This window comes from Diabrotica undecimpunctata, chromosome 4 (assembly GCF_040954645.1).
Source record: "Diabrotica undecimpunctata isolate CICGRU chromosome 4, icDiaUnde3, whole genome shotgun sequence".
Classification (NCBI taxonomy): domain Eukaryota; kingdom Metazoa; phylum Arthropoda; class Insecta; order Coleoptera; family Chrysomelidae; genus Diabrotica; species Diabrotica undecimpunctata.
In genome coordinates, this window is record NC_092806.1 from 74047926 (window position 1) to 74066206 (window position 18281).

Below are 18281 nucleotides of genomic sequence, written 5' to 3' on the forward strand. Positions count from 1 at the left end.
ATGTTATTGTAATGGAGACCATCTACACGATGGGCTGATGATTTAAGAAGACAAAATAAAATTGGATGAGAGTGGCGCAAAATGGACGAGGTTGGAAATACGAGGAATAGGCCAATGTTCAGCAGTGGACTTTTGAGGCTGGATGATTAATACTCTGTTTGAAGATAAAACACTAAAATTAAAATTTGAACACATCGCCGATTTTCTCGAAAAAGCATTTAAAAATATTGATGAAACAACTTAAACATGAATCCAGCACCAATAAACAATTACTAAGAGAATATTCTGTCAGAATATGAATATTTAACAGTAATAAAATGGATAGCAAGCTTCACTGGAATGTAGGAGTAAACGGTTTTTGTTTTCTAAAATATCTTGCAATGTGCATTAAGTTATGTATAGAATTGTTCTAAAGCTTTGGGACAACAATCAAAACAAAATGTATAATATTCTCGAAATGTCGGCATTCTAGAAATCTAAAAACTATCCAATAATCTTGCCAAACTGGTCTTAATTTATAGATTCAAAACTGGATTATGTATCGATTGTTTACTCTTCTGCCAAGAAAAGAGTACTTGCTCAACTGGAAATTATACAGAATACAGCATTAAGAAAAGCTACAGGAGATTTTAGTATCTGTCCCATCGAAATTTTACAATGTTTAACCGGCGAACAACCTTTCAAATTCAGAAGAATGTATCTTTCGATAGCTTTAACATTCAAGCGATAAAGTCACATCACTCTCTTAATCACAGCATTGGTGAAATTTATATTAAAAAAAAAAGTCGAACAGACCTTCCATTGTACGAGAGAATTATAACATATTTATCCTCTCATATTATCCAATTCACAAAATTCTTCGATGAGTCAACTACTATAACTATAATTATATTTTCATCCCGAACATTACCCACTGTATAATGTGATCTAACTCTCACCAAATACAAGTACTAAACCCCTCACACAATAATAAACCAATCGTTTCTTAGAAAACCTTTCTGTTTTTCCGATCATCATCACATCTATGCAGATACATTCAAATCCATTGATGATATATGGTCAGCAGTTTTTAGTCCCAATACCATAATACAAATAAGATTATCAGCTATGAGCAGCATTCTGCTGTATCTATGATTAATACTTCCTATTATAAAAATATTTGTATCTATGATTAATACTTCCTATTACTAAAAGTTTTCAATTTACAATAGTATATTGAAGACATAAAATGCCGGTCAACCTGAAACTACTAGGAAACTAGATATGTACTTTTTTTATTTCAGGAAAAAAATTATATTCATTCAGTGAGCTAAACAATATGTCGTCGGGTGGTCTATTCACATTATTAGAGAACATTCCTTCAGATGGCGGTCAGATGAATCGAGTATTTACGAAGAGGATTTGCTTGACATTGCGAATATGCCAATAATACTTGAAGATGACCAGCCAGACCAACCTTCAAGAGGCCACCATTCGGAGAATATTCCTGGTGATAAAGCCTTCTCGGACGACGAGGAAAATATTCCCCCTTCTATTTTGAGGAATATAGAATTAACCAAAAGAACAACCTGGGCCAAGTCAGCGGCATTTTACATTACTAACATCAAGCAGTTCACTAAGGAAACCGGTCTTAAAATTCCAGAAGACAGTAGATTTTTTTTAACTTGTTAGCCGGAACTCTATTGACAATTGTATTCGAAACAAACTTCTACGCTCTTCAGAAACGTGGTGGGACTCTTCATTTACACCAACTTCTGCTAAAGAAATTCAAATTTTCATTACAATCAAAATATTAATGGGAATAAAAAGGTGCCAGTTATGTCGATTCCTGTTCATCTAGAGAGGAACTACGAGATCAGGATCAAACATAAGTTCAACTATGTCTAGATATCGGTTTGCTTGGCATCTAGAAAACGTGCATATAGCAGATAATTCGATGATGCCTGGTCGCGAGTCGGCAAATTATGACAAGTTGTATACAGTTTGCCCTTTATTAGATACTATTGGATCTAAAACGTTTCATTCTTCATCAATTAAACAATCATCATAACATCATAACAGTTCAAAACAACAATCCATAAACGAATTTATGATCCGTTTCAAGGTTCGCAGTTGTCTATAGCAATTTTTGCCTCTAAAACCCATCAAGAAGGGTTATAAAGTTTGGGTTCGATCTGACGAGAATGGATATATTTACCAATTTCAAATATATGTTGGAAAAACTAATGATCGACTTGAAAAAGCTTTGATCCAAAGAGTTATCTTAGATTTGACTCGAGATTTGGTGTCAAAAGGATATCACGTTTTTTTGATAACTTTTTCAACTCTTAGCCCTTACAAAAAACACTTTCATATTCAAAAGACAAGCACCTGACAAAGAATTACACATCCGAGAATAATCGGACTGGAGGGTCAGCAAAGATGTACTGGTTATTGTAAACCCTTTAGTAGAGGCAACTGTTTCCCGCAAGCAAAAAGACATAAATTCACAAGTCGTGGCCTGTCCAACGATGGTCAAAGAATTTAACCAGCATATGGGCTATGTTGACAAAACAGATATGCTGAACTCTGTATATTAAATTGACAGCAAACTTCCAACAAAAAAGCGAAATGCGCGGTTCCAAACCAGAAATGTTATAAGTTATCTCTAGCGTCAGGGTTAATCGGCGCCAGTGGTAGTAAATATTAACGACGTAGGGTTGGTTATCCTACAGTCACAGGGAACATTTCAAAAAAAATTTGGCTTATGAAAAACGCTTTGACCAATATTTGCATATGCCACAACACGGGACATCCAGACGAGGTGCTTTGTGTAGCACTGGTAAGGATCCTCACAAAACCAGGTGGGAGTGTGCGACGTGTAAGGTGGGATTGTGCCTTACCGAAAAAAAGAACTGTTTTTGATTGTATTATAAAAAGTAACCTGCATTTTATACTATTATTTAGTTATCAGACTTTTATTTGCTTGAAAAAAATCTCTAGTTTCCTAGTGGTATCATGTCGAAACCATAACCTATAAAAAATACGTAAAAAAATTATTATTTTTTCATTTATTTGGAAACAAAAAGGTTGGATAGTATAAAGAACAAAATGTTGAATTTTATACTGTGAATGCATGTTGCAGAAAGGAAAATACTAGATAGAGTCAACTTGGTAGCTCGGGCTAATGAGCACACTTAATTGTGTAGATATTCGCCTTTGAATTAAAATATGTGAGTGAATCAGGTCGTTCTACGAATTAGTAGTATGATGACAGATTCGAGTCTTATAGCTATGACGCCCATTCGTTAAGCCCTAAGGGAAGAACACAAGACAGTAGAAACCCAGAAAACCACATCGTATATGAAAACATCTGAAGAACTGTAATTAATGAAGTCGCCCGCGCAATATAAAAAATAGTAAATTTTAAAAGAGCTTACTTCAGAAAATGGTGAAAACTGGCTACACTACAAGAAGACCATCTAAATCCTCTTTCAGTGTGTCTTAAATCTGACATAATAAAGCCGTCAGTCCATTGACACTTTTCAGCACCTGGTCCACCCAGGTATGATGGCGGTGGACTACCGTCATGGACAGCTCCTAACCTATAGAAAAATATGATTTTAATGAGTTTTAATATATTTTCTCTAACTTAGTTTTACAGTTGATTCACATTATAAAATTATTTTGTAACAAATAATAATAATAAAATGTCTTACAAATGTCCAACTTCATGGGCCGCCACAATAATACCACTGAATCCGCCAGTGTCTTCTATGATGGCAACAGAATTGACCTTTTCTAACCGTTTATTCACCACACATGCTCCTCCGACGTACGCAAATCCTGATAAACATTCATTTATTTGAATACTTTTGTTGTTATACTTTCCTTAACCCATCACCAAGCAGTGCAAGAACATCTTCACCTACCGAAGCTTCTGCAGTAAAAGTATGCCTTAATAGCTACTTTGATTGTTGGATTAGTCAAAGATTATTCATTGAAAAAATGTAATAAATAGGAATAATGGCAAGGTCATATTAAAACAACGCAATAGTAATGCTAGAAATTTTGAAAATTGGAAAATAATATCATTTGCGAAATTATAAAAACATAAAATTTAAATAAAAAAGTTGATCGATTTTGATGTAGTATAGTAATTTATCTACAGAAACATTGAGAAATGGTAATTTAAAGACTCATGACTTTTAAATATAAAAAGCTTTTTTTTATTTTAAATTTAACGACCAAGGTAGTAGGTCTAATAATCAAAATATATGTATTCTGTCTTATGTTATTATTTGATAATATTCTCGCCAGTAGCATGTGAGTGCAGATTACGAGTAACTATAGTTCTTTTAGCTCTAACTATGACTTTTGGTTGTATATAAATCTATGGATTAAATATTTAAATTCAAATGTCAGACAATAATATTTAGAATTGTCAAAGATCTCTTGAACCATTACTTAGAACAAGAAATATAGGGAACGTATTGAGGAAACAATTCTGAAAGATCTAACTTTTAGGAATAAGCCTCAATGTTATTTAAAAAATTTTTATATTTAAAAATTGTGCAATGTTTCACAATTTTGCATGTTATCCTTGCTCATAAGCCACGCTAATCTTAAGACTCACAACTTCGTAAATAGTCCAACATTTTGAAACTTAAAATTTTTTTATATACCCATATTCCTAATTCATAAAAAATATAACAGTTAACACAACATATGACACAATAAAATATTTTCAGAACTTTACTAAAGGGGTATTTTTTTTAAATTACCACAATTTTTTTTAAATATAATTTATATAATATTAATAATATCAATTTTTTTCATATTTTTCCATTGTTCCTGACAGATTTACAAAAAAGTTTCAATAACATTATTTTCGAATAAAACTACTTCTTGTACACTACTCAAAAATTACTTCTTGTGTAAATTTATTTGTAAAGTTTATTTAAAATTTTACTATCTTTACGAAACAGAGAAGAATGAAGTCCAAAATTTTTGTAGAAAATCCCTTAAAATATTCGGAAAGCTGTATTAATGTACGGCCTTACTGTGGGATCCCTTTATAATGTTTTGAAGGAAACTAAGCTTTTTTATATAAAGTATGTAATACGGTACAAGATTTAAAGACATGTTAGTTTGGTAGCAGAATTTTATAAAACTATAGTGCAAAATGTAGACATGGATGCTTATTTTACAAATAAACTAATTTTTTTTATATGAAACCTCATTTATGTCAAAACATAATGTTAATGACCGTACTTAGTAATACCATTGTTTAGGTAATACATTAATGACATGCAGATATGGCAGTGATTCTCGCCTACTTAGGCGTTCTTGGTTATTGTCGTTTTATTGCTTGAATAAAACAGATGGTTATAACGAAACGACACAATTAAATAATGAGCGGAGTCTCCAGGTTTGTCACCGTTAGATTAGTTTTTATAGGATTATTTCAAAAACAAAACAAGATTATCTATTCTGGATTATTTTGAAAAAAGTGCACTAATAATAATTTATAAAAGAACAAAAATGCTTCTCATTTACGATTATATACAATATGAGCAATTTACAATTGATTTTCATGTCGTCAAATATAAGAAGGAATACTTTTACATTTAATTTAATAAATTATTTATTTCTGTTTATTATATTTATCTGATAAGAAAGGTTATTAGAGTTAAACTTTAAGGGTAAGTTATAATTTATATTCCACAATTTTAATAAAGTATGGCAAATTGATAATTATTGTATGAAATATAAAGTTAAAAACATATATATGTCCATTATTCTGAAGCAATGGTACATATTGTTATTTAGTGCGTATTTCTGAGTAATTTATACTACAGATACAATGAATACTCGGAAAATGTTTTATTAGAAACTTTGTTGTAAATCTAACTTAATAGACATAACTATAGTAGGGTATTATTATACACCCTTTCAGTGTACTTAATACGACCATCACCTAAGACTAGTTTTAAGCAAATATATACAGACAGAAATATATACAGTATACAGTTTTAAGCAAATATATACAGTATACTAAGAAATTACGATTAATGACTAATAAGAAAGTATATATAACAAACACTTTATCTGGAGAAACTGATAGCACCTTGGGATGTGTAAATAGTGATGAATATCGTTAAAACATAATATGAATAGTTCCAAGCGTTACGGTTAACGTAACGTTAATAGTGTATTTAGTAACTAAGATTCGCGTGACTCAAAGATCTATGGAGCACCAGATGTTGGGTGTCTCTTTGAGAGACCGAATCCCAAACGAAGAAAACGAAGAAATACTTGTGAATTGGGCAGGATACGTGGCCAGATTATCAGACAACCGATGGACAAAACGTATTGTCGAGTGGAGATTAAGATAAGAAGTACTACGTAGCAGAGGTTGCCCACTAACTAGATGAACTAACGGCCTGAAGCGTGTTAGCAGGCTGGATGTAAGCTGCACAAGACAGAGACAGGTGGAAAGAGCTGAGGGAGACCTATGTCCAGCAGTGAACGCATAAAGGTTGAGGATGATGATGATGAATAGTGTATTTAATATTACCTTATCCTTCTTTTATCAGGAAGAAAGTTATCCTTCAAAGAAGGAAGTTATCCTTCTTTCATCAAGTATTCATAATCAACAATATAAAAATTCAACCATTCCATTGTTACTATCAATAGGAAGTGTCATATGCATGAAGGAATTAATGAATTAATGTACTAACTAAGTAAAAATTAAGGAAACAGTCTTTCCTTTATCAAAATGGCGCACTGTGGTGCCTGACAGCATTCCGTCCTAAATCGTGTGTGACCTCTGTCTCTAAATGAGTCAGCCTTCTGAGTTTAGAAATAAATACAACGGGAAAGAGCAGAGGTCCCATCATGGACTCTGTATCCGCCCCAAATATTGAGTAAGAAGGTGTCTGAGCCAACTATAACCAAACAACTAATCAGGACTCAAAGGAGAAAAATCAAGAAATAGGAAAAAACTGCTGGAACATTGACTGAAGAAAACCCGCACAAAACCAGAACCAAAAATAACCAGAGTTATTTAAAGAGGGTAAAAATATATCTCGAGAGAATACTATGACCCACCTACAATGAAACGCTAAATAACCTAGGAACACTAACCAACAGATTAGGTCATAAAGCAATGTCACAAGTATTGAGTGAACGGTGCTAACGAGGAGCAACAATCAGAATCCGCCTAGAAAAACAAAACCTGGACATCAAAACGAAAGATTTAATATTGAAAAATCCAAACATCAGGGAGCATGCACAAACGCCTTTTACAGAGTATTTACGCTGCTCATTGGAAGGCATATTACAGACTTGGAAATGTATCCTTCAAGACAATCAGATTTTATTTATTGCTGTTATTTTTGCTATGAGAAGGTTCAACGTAGCTTTCATACAAAAGCGCTGCGCTTACCAGGGCTAAACAAGAGGTCTATCGAGCATTAATGAGGAGCTTATATAATATAGGTATATAGCCCATCTGCAATAGTCCGGGGCACTTGTATAATAGGCTAGCGACATATTTAAATACTGCCGTTGAGTAGTTTAACTGACTCTCCTCCTCTGCATATCGTTATAAGGGGGAGGCGAGAAAAACCGGAGCAACGTAATGGTTAGATCAGGACACAGTAATTTAAATCAAATAAGGAATACTGTATGGACGATGACTTATGGTTATATAGTATTCAGCTACAGTCTCTTTCTAAGTGGAAATCAAGAGGGATGGGCAGAGGAAACAAGCAACCCAGGCTGCAGTGTTATACCTTGTACACAGACGGGTCTAAAACTGCTAAAAGGTCGGGTGTAGGAATATTCGTAGTGCTGCAAATGTAAATATTTCTATTTTACTATGAGAATATACCTCTGTATTTCGGGCAGAGATTACTGAAATCTTGCATAGTGAAAGAAAAATTAACATGACTGCTTTCGCATTGGCGGATCAATCTTTGCAAAGATACTCAAATGGCTATAGGGGTTCTGAGAAGTCCTAAAGTGGACTCTATGCTAGTGTGGGAATGTCGAGAAGAACTCTATAGACTGGCGGAGAGTGTCATACTGATATGGGTGCCAGGTTTTCAGGGACTACATGAAAATAAAAGAGCTGATTAACTTGTCGGTTAAAAATACTTTGGTCTAGAACCTAGGAGTGCCAAAAAGTACTGTCCGCGTCCGGAAAAAAGCCTGAATCCGAACGTAACATAGTTCTCACCGGAAAAGTATACCCAGTTAAGCACATAAAAAAACGCATATTGAACGGACATACAATAATACGACTGGCTGCAATACTGCGGAAAACAATCAATGAATAAATCAGCTCAGAATCATAACATACTTCCTTACTGGACATGCTCCCAGTTACTGGACACCTACATACAATGAAGCTGTTTCACAGCTCTAGCACAAAACCAAAAACAGGCAATCGTATCTTGCTTGGTTGCGGGGCAATAGATCTCAGACGGCAAACACTTTTCGGAGATTGTCAAGTGACTACAAAAACATCTAGTATCAATAAACTAGACCTGTACAAGCAAATGGACAATTAATTTAATTTATTATAAAATTAACAACTTTGAAATAGTACCAAAAATTAACGGAAACGTTTTGCTCTATCTTGATTTATCTACAAATACGACGGTGTGTAACGTGTTCTAGTTTTTATTATTGGAATGAAGTGAATACCAAATAATTACATTTTAATAAATAAATTAACAAATTTCAAAGTTCATGCCCTAGGATTTGTTCATGTGTGCACATTTGCCTGTTGTCAGTATTCACGAGATTCTGCATTTGTTATACATAGTTTTTTTTATATAACCCTATATTAATGAAACCGTGTTAATGTATTATTGAACATGGCACTTAATTCCATGAAACCCGAATACCCTTCTTAGATATTATAAAGCATGCAATACAAAATCGAGTAGAAAACTGTTCAAATGGTTTTAGCGTGTTGGGATATATTTTCATCAAAAATATTTTGGTTGGATTTGGTGTATGAAAATAAGTCAAACGAAAAATATTCCTTTCCAAAATACCTTTTCTTTAAAAGTTTTATTAATAAGTGATATTTTAAAACGTTAAATAAAAAAGTAAGGTATTATTTTTATGTAAATATAGGATGATTACAAATACATTCAGCACGTTAAAAATGCTAATATTCAAAAAATGTTCCAACCAAAATTGTATAAGACACAAAGGTTTTTTTAGGCATTAGTTTTTTTTTGTATAAAAAAACTTGAAACCACCGTTGAATACTCTATAATTATTAAGATTATTGTAAAAAAATAATGCAAAAACTACAAAGTTATGACTGCAAAATATTTTACTGATTTAGTTGTGTAAATTTTATTTAATACACTTTCTTCAGTGTCCTTAAAATATAATTTATTGGGAGTAATTCGACGGTCTCGGAAGATCATGAAGTATTATTGTATCTACTGAGGTTCCCAGCAAGTAAGGTCTTTATTTTGTGCAGGAAAACAATGTATGTTATGTATATAATATACATAAATATAGTGTAAAAATTTGGCTTATTTATTTGTAATTATCTCGTATATTTTAATTAATAATCATAATCTATTTTAAGATTCAAAATTTTGTGTAATGTATTTTGGAAAGTTGTGAAAACATTCGCTGAACTATTTTCGGTAACTAGGACAGGTTTTTTATACATGTGTGGAAAAGCGATAATGTAAACACATTGATTTGTGAGCATGTGCATTCGTGATTAGGTCTTGAATTATATATAAAATAAATTAGGAGTAAATAGAGAATATGATAACAAAACCATAGAATAGAAAATTGCTAGAGATAGTGGCTGTAATATTTATAGGAATTGCGCTACCGGTTTTTTCTAGTATTACTATTGAATCTTCAGTACCGACTTTAAATGTTTTGGTTTGCTGACTTTATGAAGTATTATAATGTAATTGATATCCAGATACATTCTATATCTTTATATTTTTTATACCTTCTCTACGGAGGAAGGCTGATATTGGATACTGTATTGATTCCAAATAATTTAGTTCTACAAATACTGTAAATTAATAGAAATTCTTATTTCTATTAATTTACATTATATATATATATATATATATATATATATATATATATATATATATATATATATATATATATATCTTATTTCTTGCTTTTTGCTTTAAATATATTTTTTTAAAGAGACAGCTTATTTGAATTGGACTGGGTATTTTGCTTGGCTTGGACACTAAAACAGTTGACCACAAAAAAACATCGAAGCTTTCGAGATGTGGTGCTATAGGCGCATTCTCAGAATATCATGGATGGACCGCGTCACTAACACGCAAGTACTCCAAACTTTAGACAAAAGATGCGAAATTCTAAATGAGATAAAAACTAGAAAGATGGAATACTTGGGGCACATTGTGAGAGGTGAAAAGTACGAACTTTTAAGAAATATCATGCAGGGTAAAATTAAGGGCAAAAGAAGTGTGGGAAGAAGAAAAATATCGTGGCTTCGTAATCTACGTGAATGGTTCGGGTGTAGTTCGATTGAACTTTTTAGGCGCGCTGCTAACAAAGTCGCAGTGGCCATGATGATTTCCAATCTCCGCTAGGAGTGGCACGAGAAGAAGAAGAAGGGTATTTTGCATACTGTAACTTAATATGATGGTTTATATCTCTTTCCTCTCAATGAAATATATTTTTCTCAAAACTTTTTAAAGTAAATATTTTAAATAATAGTGCTTCACTCACGATCGATATATATTTAATATTCCTGTAATTATCTAAGAAATAATCTCACACAACAAAATATTTTTAATGCATATTAAACATACCGTTTTTAAGAGGCATTAAATTGAGAAATCGAAAGTAAAAATAAGATTAAAGTAAATTAATAACAATAGGCTAATGAAATGAATAAATTGTGAAGACTAGTAATATCATCAAAAATACTTAGCATCAAGGAATCGCACGAAAAAAAAAAAAAAACAAACTTTACAACAATAGAAAAAAAAAAACAGTACAAGTATTAAAGTACAAAAACACCTCTCTGAAAGTCAACATAAAAGATGAACACAGAGGAAAGATAAGAAAACCACATAAAACCAATGTGGATTTACCGAATAAACCCAAAGTTAAAAAGAAACCGCAGGAGAATACCATTAAGCCCACCTCTCTTAACAAAATGCCATTAAAAACTAAGAAACTCTAATGAGTAGGGACACTCAACTAGATCAGGCTAAAGTGAACCTATCTATATTCCGAATTTTTAGGTTATCTAAATTGTAGGAAATCGCATTTGCAATAATTTCAGTCCTCACCATTTTTGTCGAAAAGTGGAAAATTGCGGGGATATTAAATAAAATGGTTCTCCTTTAAAAACAAGATAGCGGCTGACATAACGGCGGGATACTGTTGATCCCCCTAAAGGTAAGAATAATAAAATTTGGAGCATCTTGCCATGCAAGGTCAATTGCTATGCAGGCTGGTCTAATACTGAACGGCACTCCGATGAAGTTACACTGGAAATTTGAGGAAAGTCCATGAAATGGTTTTAGCTGACCGTTAAGTGAAGGTGCGTAAATTGTGAGAGGCCACAAGAATTGTAAAGGGCTCATTAGTCATATTTTATACGAAGTTTTCAATATGAAAAAAATTTCCTGCTAGTGAGTGCCGCATTTGCTCAAAAACACGATCGTGTGACCACTTTTTAGCAGTGTTTGGACCTTATAAAGCGCAATTCGTCGGACTTTTGGCGTAGATTGGTAACCGTTAAAGAAACCTGGATCCGCCACTAGATATCAGAGAGCAGAGGCAGTGGACACAAGCAGGCAAAATTTCTCGGAATGGTTATGGCCACTGTATTCGGAGATTGCAAAGGAATAGTTTTAATTGACTGTTGAAGATAAAACTACCAATAGTCAATAGTGAAGCAGGAACCCAATGAGAAACAACCTCATACGCAGAAGAAAAAAGTGTTGTTTTTCTCAGACAATCATCGGCTCACACGAGCGTTATAATAATGGCAAACTTTCAGAGTTGGCTTCAAATTGCTTTGTTATCCGTCTTATTCCCCTGATTTGACACCCTACGATTACTATGTGTTCAAAATTTGAAAAGATGGCTCATAAATAAAAAAATCAGCTCGAACAAAGAGTATTATTCAGCCGGCATAAAGCAGTTGAAAAATCGCTGAACTCGTTATGTTGAGCTAAAAGAAGATTATGTATAATAAAATAAAAGAAATTTCTGGAAAAACATGTTTTTAATTATTTCAAAGAAATTCCTTTCAGTACAAGTTCAAAATTTAATAATCTGTTATCACGAATGCTTAAAATTCAAAAACAACCCAAATGCCTATACCCAAAATACCCAAATCAAACGCCTATGACCGGTACTAGAAATTCGCAATTAATGGAATCCATTCAACTCTGGAAAATAAATAATCGTACCAGTTTTGGTTTTTCTAAATAAAAGCGTTCTGAAGGTATTAAAAAAAATCTTGTAACGTTATAAACGTCACATCTTTATTAATTTATATTTAAATAATTATTTTATTTTAATTTCTTTACTAATTTATTAATTTCTTTATCTCCAGTTTAGTGTTTACTATTTTTTTTTATTTAAAAAGTAGTTGGCGCCCTCTGTTTTTCTTTTCTTTCTCTGTCTTTCTTTTCTCTCTCTCTCTTTCTGTCCCGTAGAATAAATATTCCCCTCTCTCTTTCTGTCCGGTAGACTAAATATTCTGTTCTGTGTTGTCAATAAAGCTAATTCTGTCATATAGGAACATCCAATGACATCGCGATGCATCGGTGCTAACTTCATTCAGTCTCCCTACTTTCTGTCAAGTCAACTTTTCTAACGTAGTGGGAATATAATTTTTTGCCTCTTTTTGAAATTTATAAAAGAAGGCAAACATTATTATAAGATTCATTTCATGGTCTACAAAATTCTCTTGGGATTATTGACCATTTTGAAGAATTTATTGATCATTTTGAAGAATTTATTGACCATTTTGAAGAATTTATTTATCATATTCTTCAAGACTATTGGCGGCTTTATTAATAGACCATATTCAAGAATTTATTAATCACTTAATCAGGAGGCCATATCCACATATTATAACTGCAGCTCCCCGGAGGACATAACATTTAATTGGGAGGACACACAAGCAGCTCATCCATACCATAAGTATCATCCTCACTAATTATTGTTAAGTAACAATAAAACACTGAAAACTTTGTTTTCAAAACTTCCACAAAATTTATTTTACATTCTTATCACTACAGCTGTTTCGGCTAATTGCCTTTCTCAATTTCCATCAAGTAACGGTCGAATCCATCAATTAATTATTGTTAAGCTTTAGCAGAGTTGATTATTGTTTTTTTATTCTTTTTAATAAATATGATTGGTTAAAATTTGTTTTATTTGCTATCAGCTAAGAGCTCAGGTTCAATCCCTAGTTTAAGAGAAGACGAACTCACACTTGAGATACTGAGCTAGGCAATGCATAGACGATAAGCTCCCATGGTTAATTGAGGTATAATTTTTACAATAGTACTCCAATTCTCTTTGGTAGTCTTATCGTTACAAACTAATTGCAAGGCGCCATCTTCAAAGAGCTCTATCTCGCTTAGAAATCATTTTCCAACTAGGTGAATTGGGTTAAATTATCTTAAAATTATCTAAGGAATCTCCGGTCTTCGTTTATTAGGAGAGTTTCTGGACACCCTGTATATCATTTTCATCATTAGTATTCACGGGTCCAGCCTCTAGGCCCTCCCTTCAGTTTCTTCACTCCACCTCCTCCTGGGTCTTTCAACATTTTTTTTTTATTAGATTACCGACTTAAATCATCTTAATATGTTCGTAATATTACTGATTATTAATATCATCGGTATAAATTTCTGAAATGTGATAGGTATACTTTACAGTGCATACCCAATATTTTGAGGTTGCTAAAGTAAATATATACCTACTAAATTTAATTAAAACCAAATGTAGAACATCATCACTATAAATAAGCCTACATATCATTAGCAATAATTTGGTAATGAGCGGAATAGCGATTGATTTTTACATCGAAGAATAGTCTTATGTAAGAGAATGATGGAATTTCATGTGTTAAACTGAATACAAAACAGGTTTTATGGATTTAATTTATATAACAGGATAATGACTAGTTTATGAATTAATAAAGAAGACTACTTGGTTTTTTACTGTCAAGAATATGTTGATTATAAAGTTTGGAAATTTTTAACTATATTTATAATACTATTGCAATATAACAGATAATATAATATCTCGTTTTGTAGTTCTTCGTTTTTCAGTAAGTATATATCATTGTTTTTTTTGGTGATTGAAAATTTCTCTTTTAAAATATATTACATGACACATTTAATCAGTTTTAACAGTAAAATAATCTCAGAATCCTTTAATCTAAAAATATACAGTTAAATTGAGCAAAATCGTCTACACATTCTCTGATAATGGTAATTTGACGAAAATAACTGGAACCCAGACTGAGTGATTAAAAAGTTTAAAAAGGTAAATGACAGAATAACGAAATGTACGAGAATAGAAAGGGGAGATGGAGACATCGTTGAACATATGATGGTACACATCTATAAATTCGATAAGAGGTTCTTTAATAATAAAATATAAAACAACAATTTTTAATTTCTACAGAATATAATCAACTTGACATGTTTCGCTGAAAGATTAGCTTCCTCAGAATAATGATAATTTAAACTGATAGTTCTCCCGATTCTTCTGGGGAAGCTGATGTTGCATAACATGTCAAGTTGAATATATTCTGTGGTAATTAAACATGCTATTGCGTAATCTTTTATTATTTAACATGCATTTTCACCAAGTAACCACTAGTTCCAACTAAGACGAAATGAGAACTCATGTTAAAGAGATATTGAGGGTAGATAACTGAAGGAGAACAGCCAAGGAAAAGGATTCTTGGAGGCGGATGCTGGAAAAGGTTAGGGTCGACTTGGGCTGTAGCGCTGTAGGAAACAGAGAACCACTAATTCCATAAGTTAACTGTCTTAAAGTTACAACACCAAAAACTATGAAAACGTATAATGAACTCTATCAAACTGTATCTCGAGAAAACTTAAATCATATCAGGGAAAATATTATTTTGTAATATTTTGGACACATTTCGACAATACGCCAACTAGGATATAATTTTATGTTATAATATATCCAAGGCGCAAGAAATAACAATGATGGGAAAAAGTCTAAAGATGAAAATTGAAAATATTCATATATCTCTGAACCAAATTTTAGATAGCTCCCAGAGATAGCCCCAAGAGATGTAGAAAGTTTTAATAAACATTGAAACATTCGTAAAATTTACATATAAGTCCCTATAGAGTACATATTCAACAGAACATAATTGATAATTAACATCAATTTTTTAATTAAGTGGAAAGTCACATACGGATCCGAGACCTGACCATCTCTAAAGCAATTCTGTTCGTGTTTGTACGACAGATCCTGAGAACATTTTCCATTTTTTTATTATTGTTAACCTTCTGCTCGTGGTTGAACGACGGATGCTGAGAATATTTTCCATTTTTTTTTATTATTGTTTGTTTCGTTTTTGTTATTGTTTGTATTTAGTTGTTAAATATGAGTTTGAATATTCTTGGTTTTTGTGACATCAAGATCGTTATAGTTTCTTTATTCGACTTAAAGTTCGGTGAAGTTCGATTCGGCTGTCGTTCCTTTGATTATATAGGGGGGGGGGGTAAGTTGAAGTGGGACATATATTTTTGGGAAAATTAGACAAATAGAAAAAACTGTGCGCTGTTCCCTGAAGTGCAAATTTTGGTACTCATGTTTTATCTGAGAATTTATAAACTTATAAAAAAAATTCACTTATACTCAACATTCCAGTTTTAAATTCTATTTTCTGTAGGTGGTTCTACATACGTAACTATTACGGAGAAATTTAATCACCATAAAACATCAAAATGTTTAATGAACTTTATTATTAATGTAAAAAATTAATTAAAAAATTCCAAACCTTTTTAGTCTAATTCTGAACATATTTACATGCTTGAGGACAGGAATTTAAAATGGTGCTAAGTTTCAGTGGGTGATTATCAAGAAACTACAGTGTTTAGAAGAAACATAAAGAAAGGCTTTAGTGTACGAAAAAACGTGCTTGATTCTAGGAATTTTTGGTGTACCTGCCGTTCCGCGGTTGCAAACGTCACTTGGGTATGACCTTCTGCACATGTCTAGTCTGCAAAAAAACGCGTCCAAATTGATTGGGCACTCAATACGTATTGCTTTGTTAAATAATTTTTTTGTATCAAAAGGTATATAAAATTTTTAATATATATATATATATATATATATATATATATATATATATATATATATATATATATATATATATATATATAAATATATATTCATTAATTATTACATTTATTTTCAAATTTCAATATTGTTTAACTATCATGAAAATTATTAACTATAACTTTTCTCAGAGTAACAGTGTTAAAACAACACTTTCACTACTATCGTCTGTCTAGTTCCACGATTTAGAATATACAAATAAAAACTTTGTTATTTCACAAAGCATAAAATTTTATATACCATAAAATATCATTAGCTGTTTTCTTAAAATACATCAAGAGATACCATTTTAATAACATCTTATATAACTACGGTCCTTAAAATACTGGATATTCCATAATTAATTAACCATGTGGCACCAGGAGAAAGAATAAGATTAAAATGGGCCGTTTAACACAAATAATTGCCTTGTATACAATAAATATTTTACTTAGGGATGTTTGTATTAATCGACCTATGTTAATCTCTTATTACCATAGTTAAGGGCATGTTATATTAGTTATGGGATATTCTGTATGTGATTTTAAAGTAAAAACTAAAAATAATGTACCTAGTTACGAATCCTGTCATGCAGTTGTTGACGTATTTTAAAATATTATTAACTACTTACAAATACGCATGTACCTGATGACTTCAAATCGATATGTGATAAAGCTATTACATAGATGTCATTATACATATCTGGTATCTCTTGTAAATATAACTTATTGTTAGAATAACATTTATTAGTTTTCATTTCACCATCCGATGGCACCACCCTTCCACTTGGTTCTCTTTGATCCGGGTTAGTAGTCCCAGCTGTTCTTATGTACACGCTATCAATAAATAAATAAATAAAAAAAAATAATTAGGGTAGAAAATTACCCGCTGTTCCTTTGGTGCAGCGTCCACCTTTCCTACGCCGACACATGTCATATCTAAATAAAAAATGTATTAGTAATAACTTCTACTTCTAATATAGACTCCTCTTCACGTCCTGAATATTCAACACTTGTAAAAAATATGTAATTAAGGTAGCGGAGCTGTATAATCTCATTTTTGCTAAATATGAATCACTATCTACAAACCTGTTAGAAAATCACATACATAAAATCTGAAGTACACATAGTTTCAAAAGTTATTCATCACTCCTCGTATTTACGATTTTTGCACTTTCATAAATCCGTATCCCTATCACGTATTTAACAGGCCTTTTTCATATAAAATACACCTTTTTTGGTTTTTTTATTTTATTTAAATACCCATTTAATTGATCTGGTTTTGCCAAGGTGTAAAGATTTGAAAAATTTATTTTGCTACAATTTTTGAAAACGTGATTTATATTGAATCGTAATTTAATTTCTTAGTTGGACCATGCAAGAATTATCGCTTTAATTGAAAAAGACCATTCGCAGCAGTTCGTGGCAGAAATAGTGGGTGTTTCTCAGAGTGATCTCTTACAGATATGAAATACGTTTCTGGAGACAAATTCGATACAGAATAGAGCTCGCTCTGGTAGACGCCGACTTATCAATGAACAACACAATAGATATATCAGAATTTCTATTAGGAATTTTTTTCTATGTCTGTACCGGCCCTTCAAAGAGACTTCAGGTGTGCTACAGAAGTCAGAGAATCGTTGGCTACAATAAGAAGAATTCTAGATTTAGGTTTGAGGAGTTGTCGACCAATTGGAGCTCCCCAGCTACAATCAAGATATTTTTTCCACCACCTCCAGTAAGCTCAAGAGCTTAACAGCTTTGGAATTTTGCTTTTTTCAGACGAGAAAAAAATCTATTTAAATAGTGATAGCCGGTGAATTTGTGTTTGGGGGGAACCAACAAGAGCTGTACAACTAGCACACGCCCGTCTCATACTTCTTTTTGCTGGTGACAGCGTTATGTTTAAGGCAGGTATTA

At 32.2% G+C, this 18281-nt stretch overlaps 2 protein-coding genes across 9 annotated transcripts in view; one reads left to right on the forward strand and one right to left on the reverse strand.

Annotated features, from left to right (window-relative positions):
- Nucleotides 1-18281, forward strand: part of LOC140439682 (homologous-pairing protein 2 homolog) — a 74788-nt gene that overhangs the window by 47700 nt on the left and 8807 nt on the right. Inside the window, exons 1-2 of one of the 4 annotated variants that reach the window (XM_072529759.1) lie at nucleotides 14215-14326; nucleotides 16051-16239. The exons of 2 other annotated variants lie outside the window; for them this stretch is intronic. The gene's annotated coding sequence lies outside the window, so the exon portion shown is untranslated. Of the gene's footprint in view, nucleotides 1-14188; nucleotides 14327-16050; nucleotides 16240-18281 lie in introns of those variants that run through there. One more of the 4 variants, XM_072529758.1, reaches the window with a different exon arrangement.
- The window catches only part of sona (sol narae metalloprotease), a 382088-nt gene that overhangs the window by 28407 nt on the left and 335400 nt on the right, over nucleotides 1-18281 (reverse strand). For 4 of the 5 annotated variants that reach the window (XM_072529755.1, XM_072529750.1, XM_072529752.1 and 1 more), the window contains 3 exons: nucleotides 16209-16264; nucleotides 3699-3825; nucleotides 3420-3584 (listed from right to left, as the gene is read on the reverse strand). In XM_072529755.1, coding sequence (XP_072385856.1) covers nucleotides 3420-3584; nucleotides 3699-3825; nucleotides 16209-16264 — 348 coding nt within the window. Of the gene's footprint in view, nucleotides 1-3419; nucleotides 3585-3698; nucleotides 3826-16208; nucleotides 16265-17247; nucleotides 17301-18281 lie in introns of all 5 variants that reach the window. The other variant, XM_072529754.1, reaches the window with a different exon arrangement.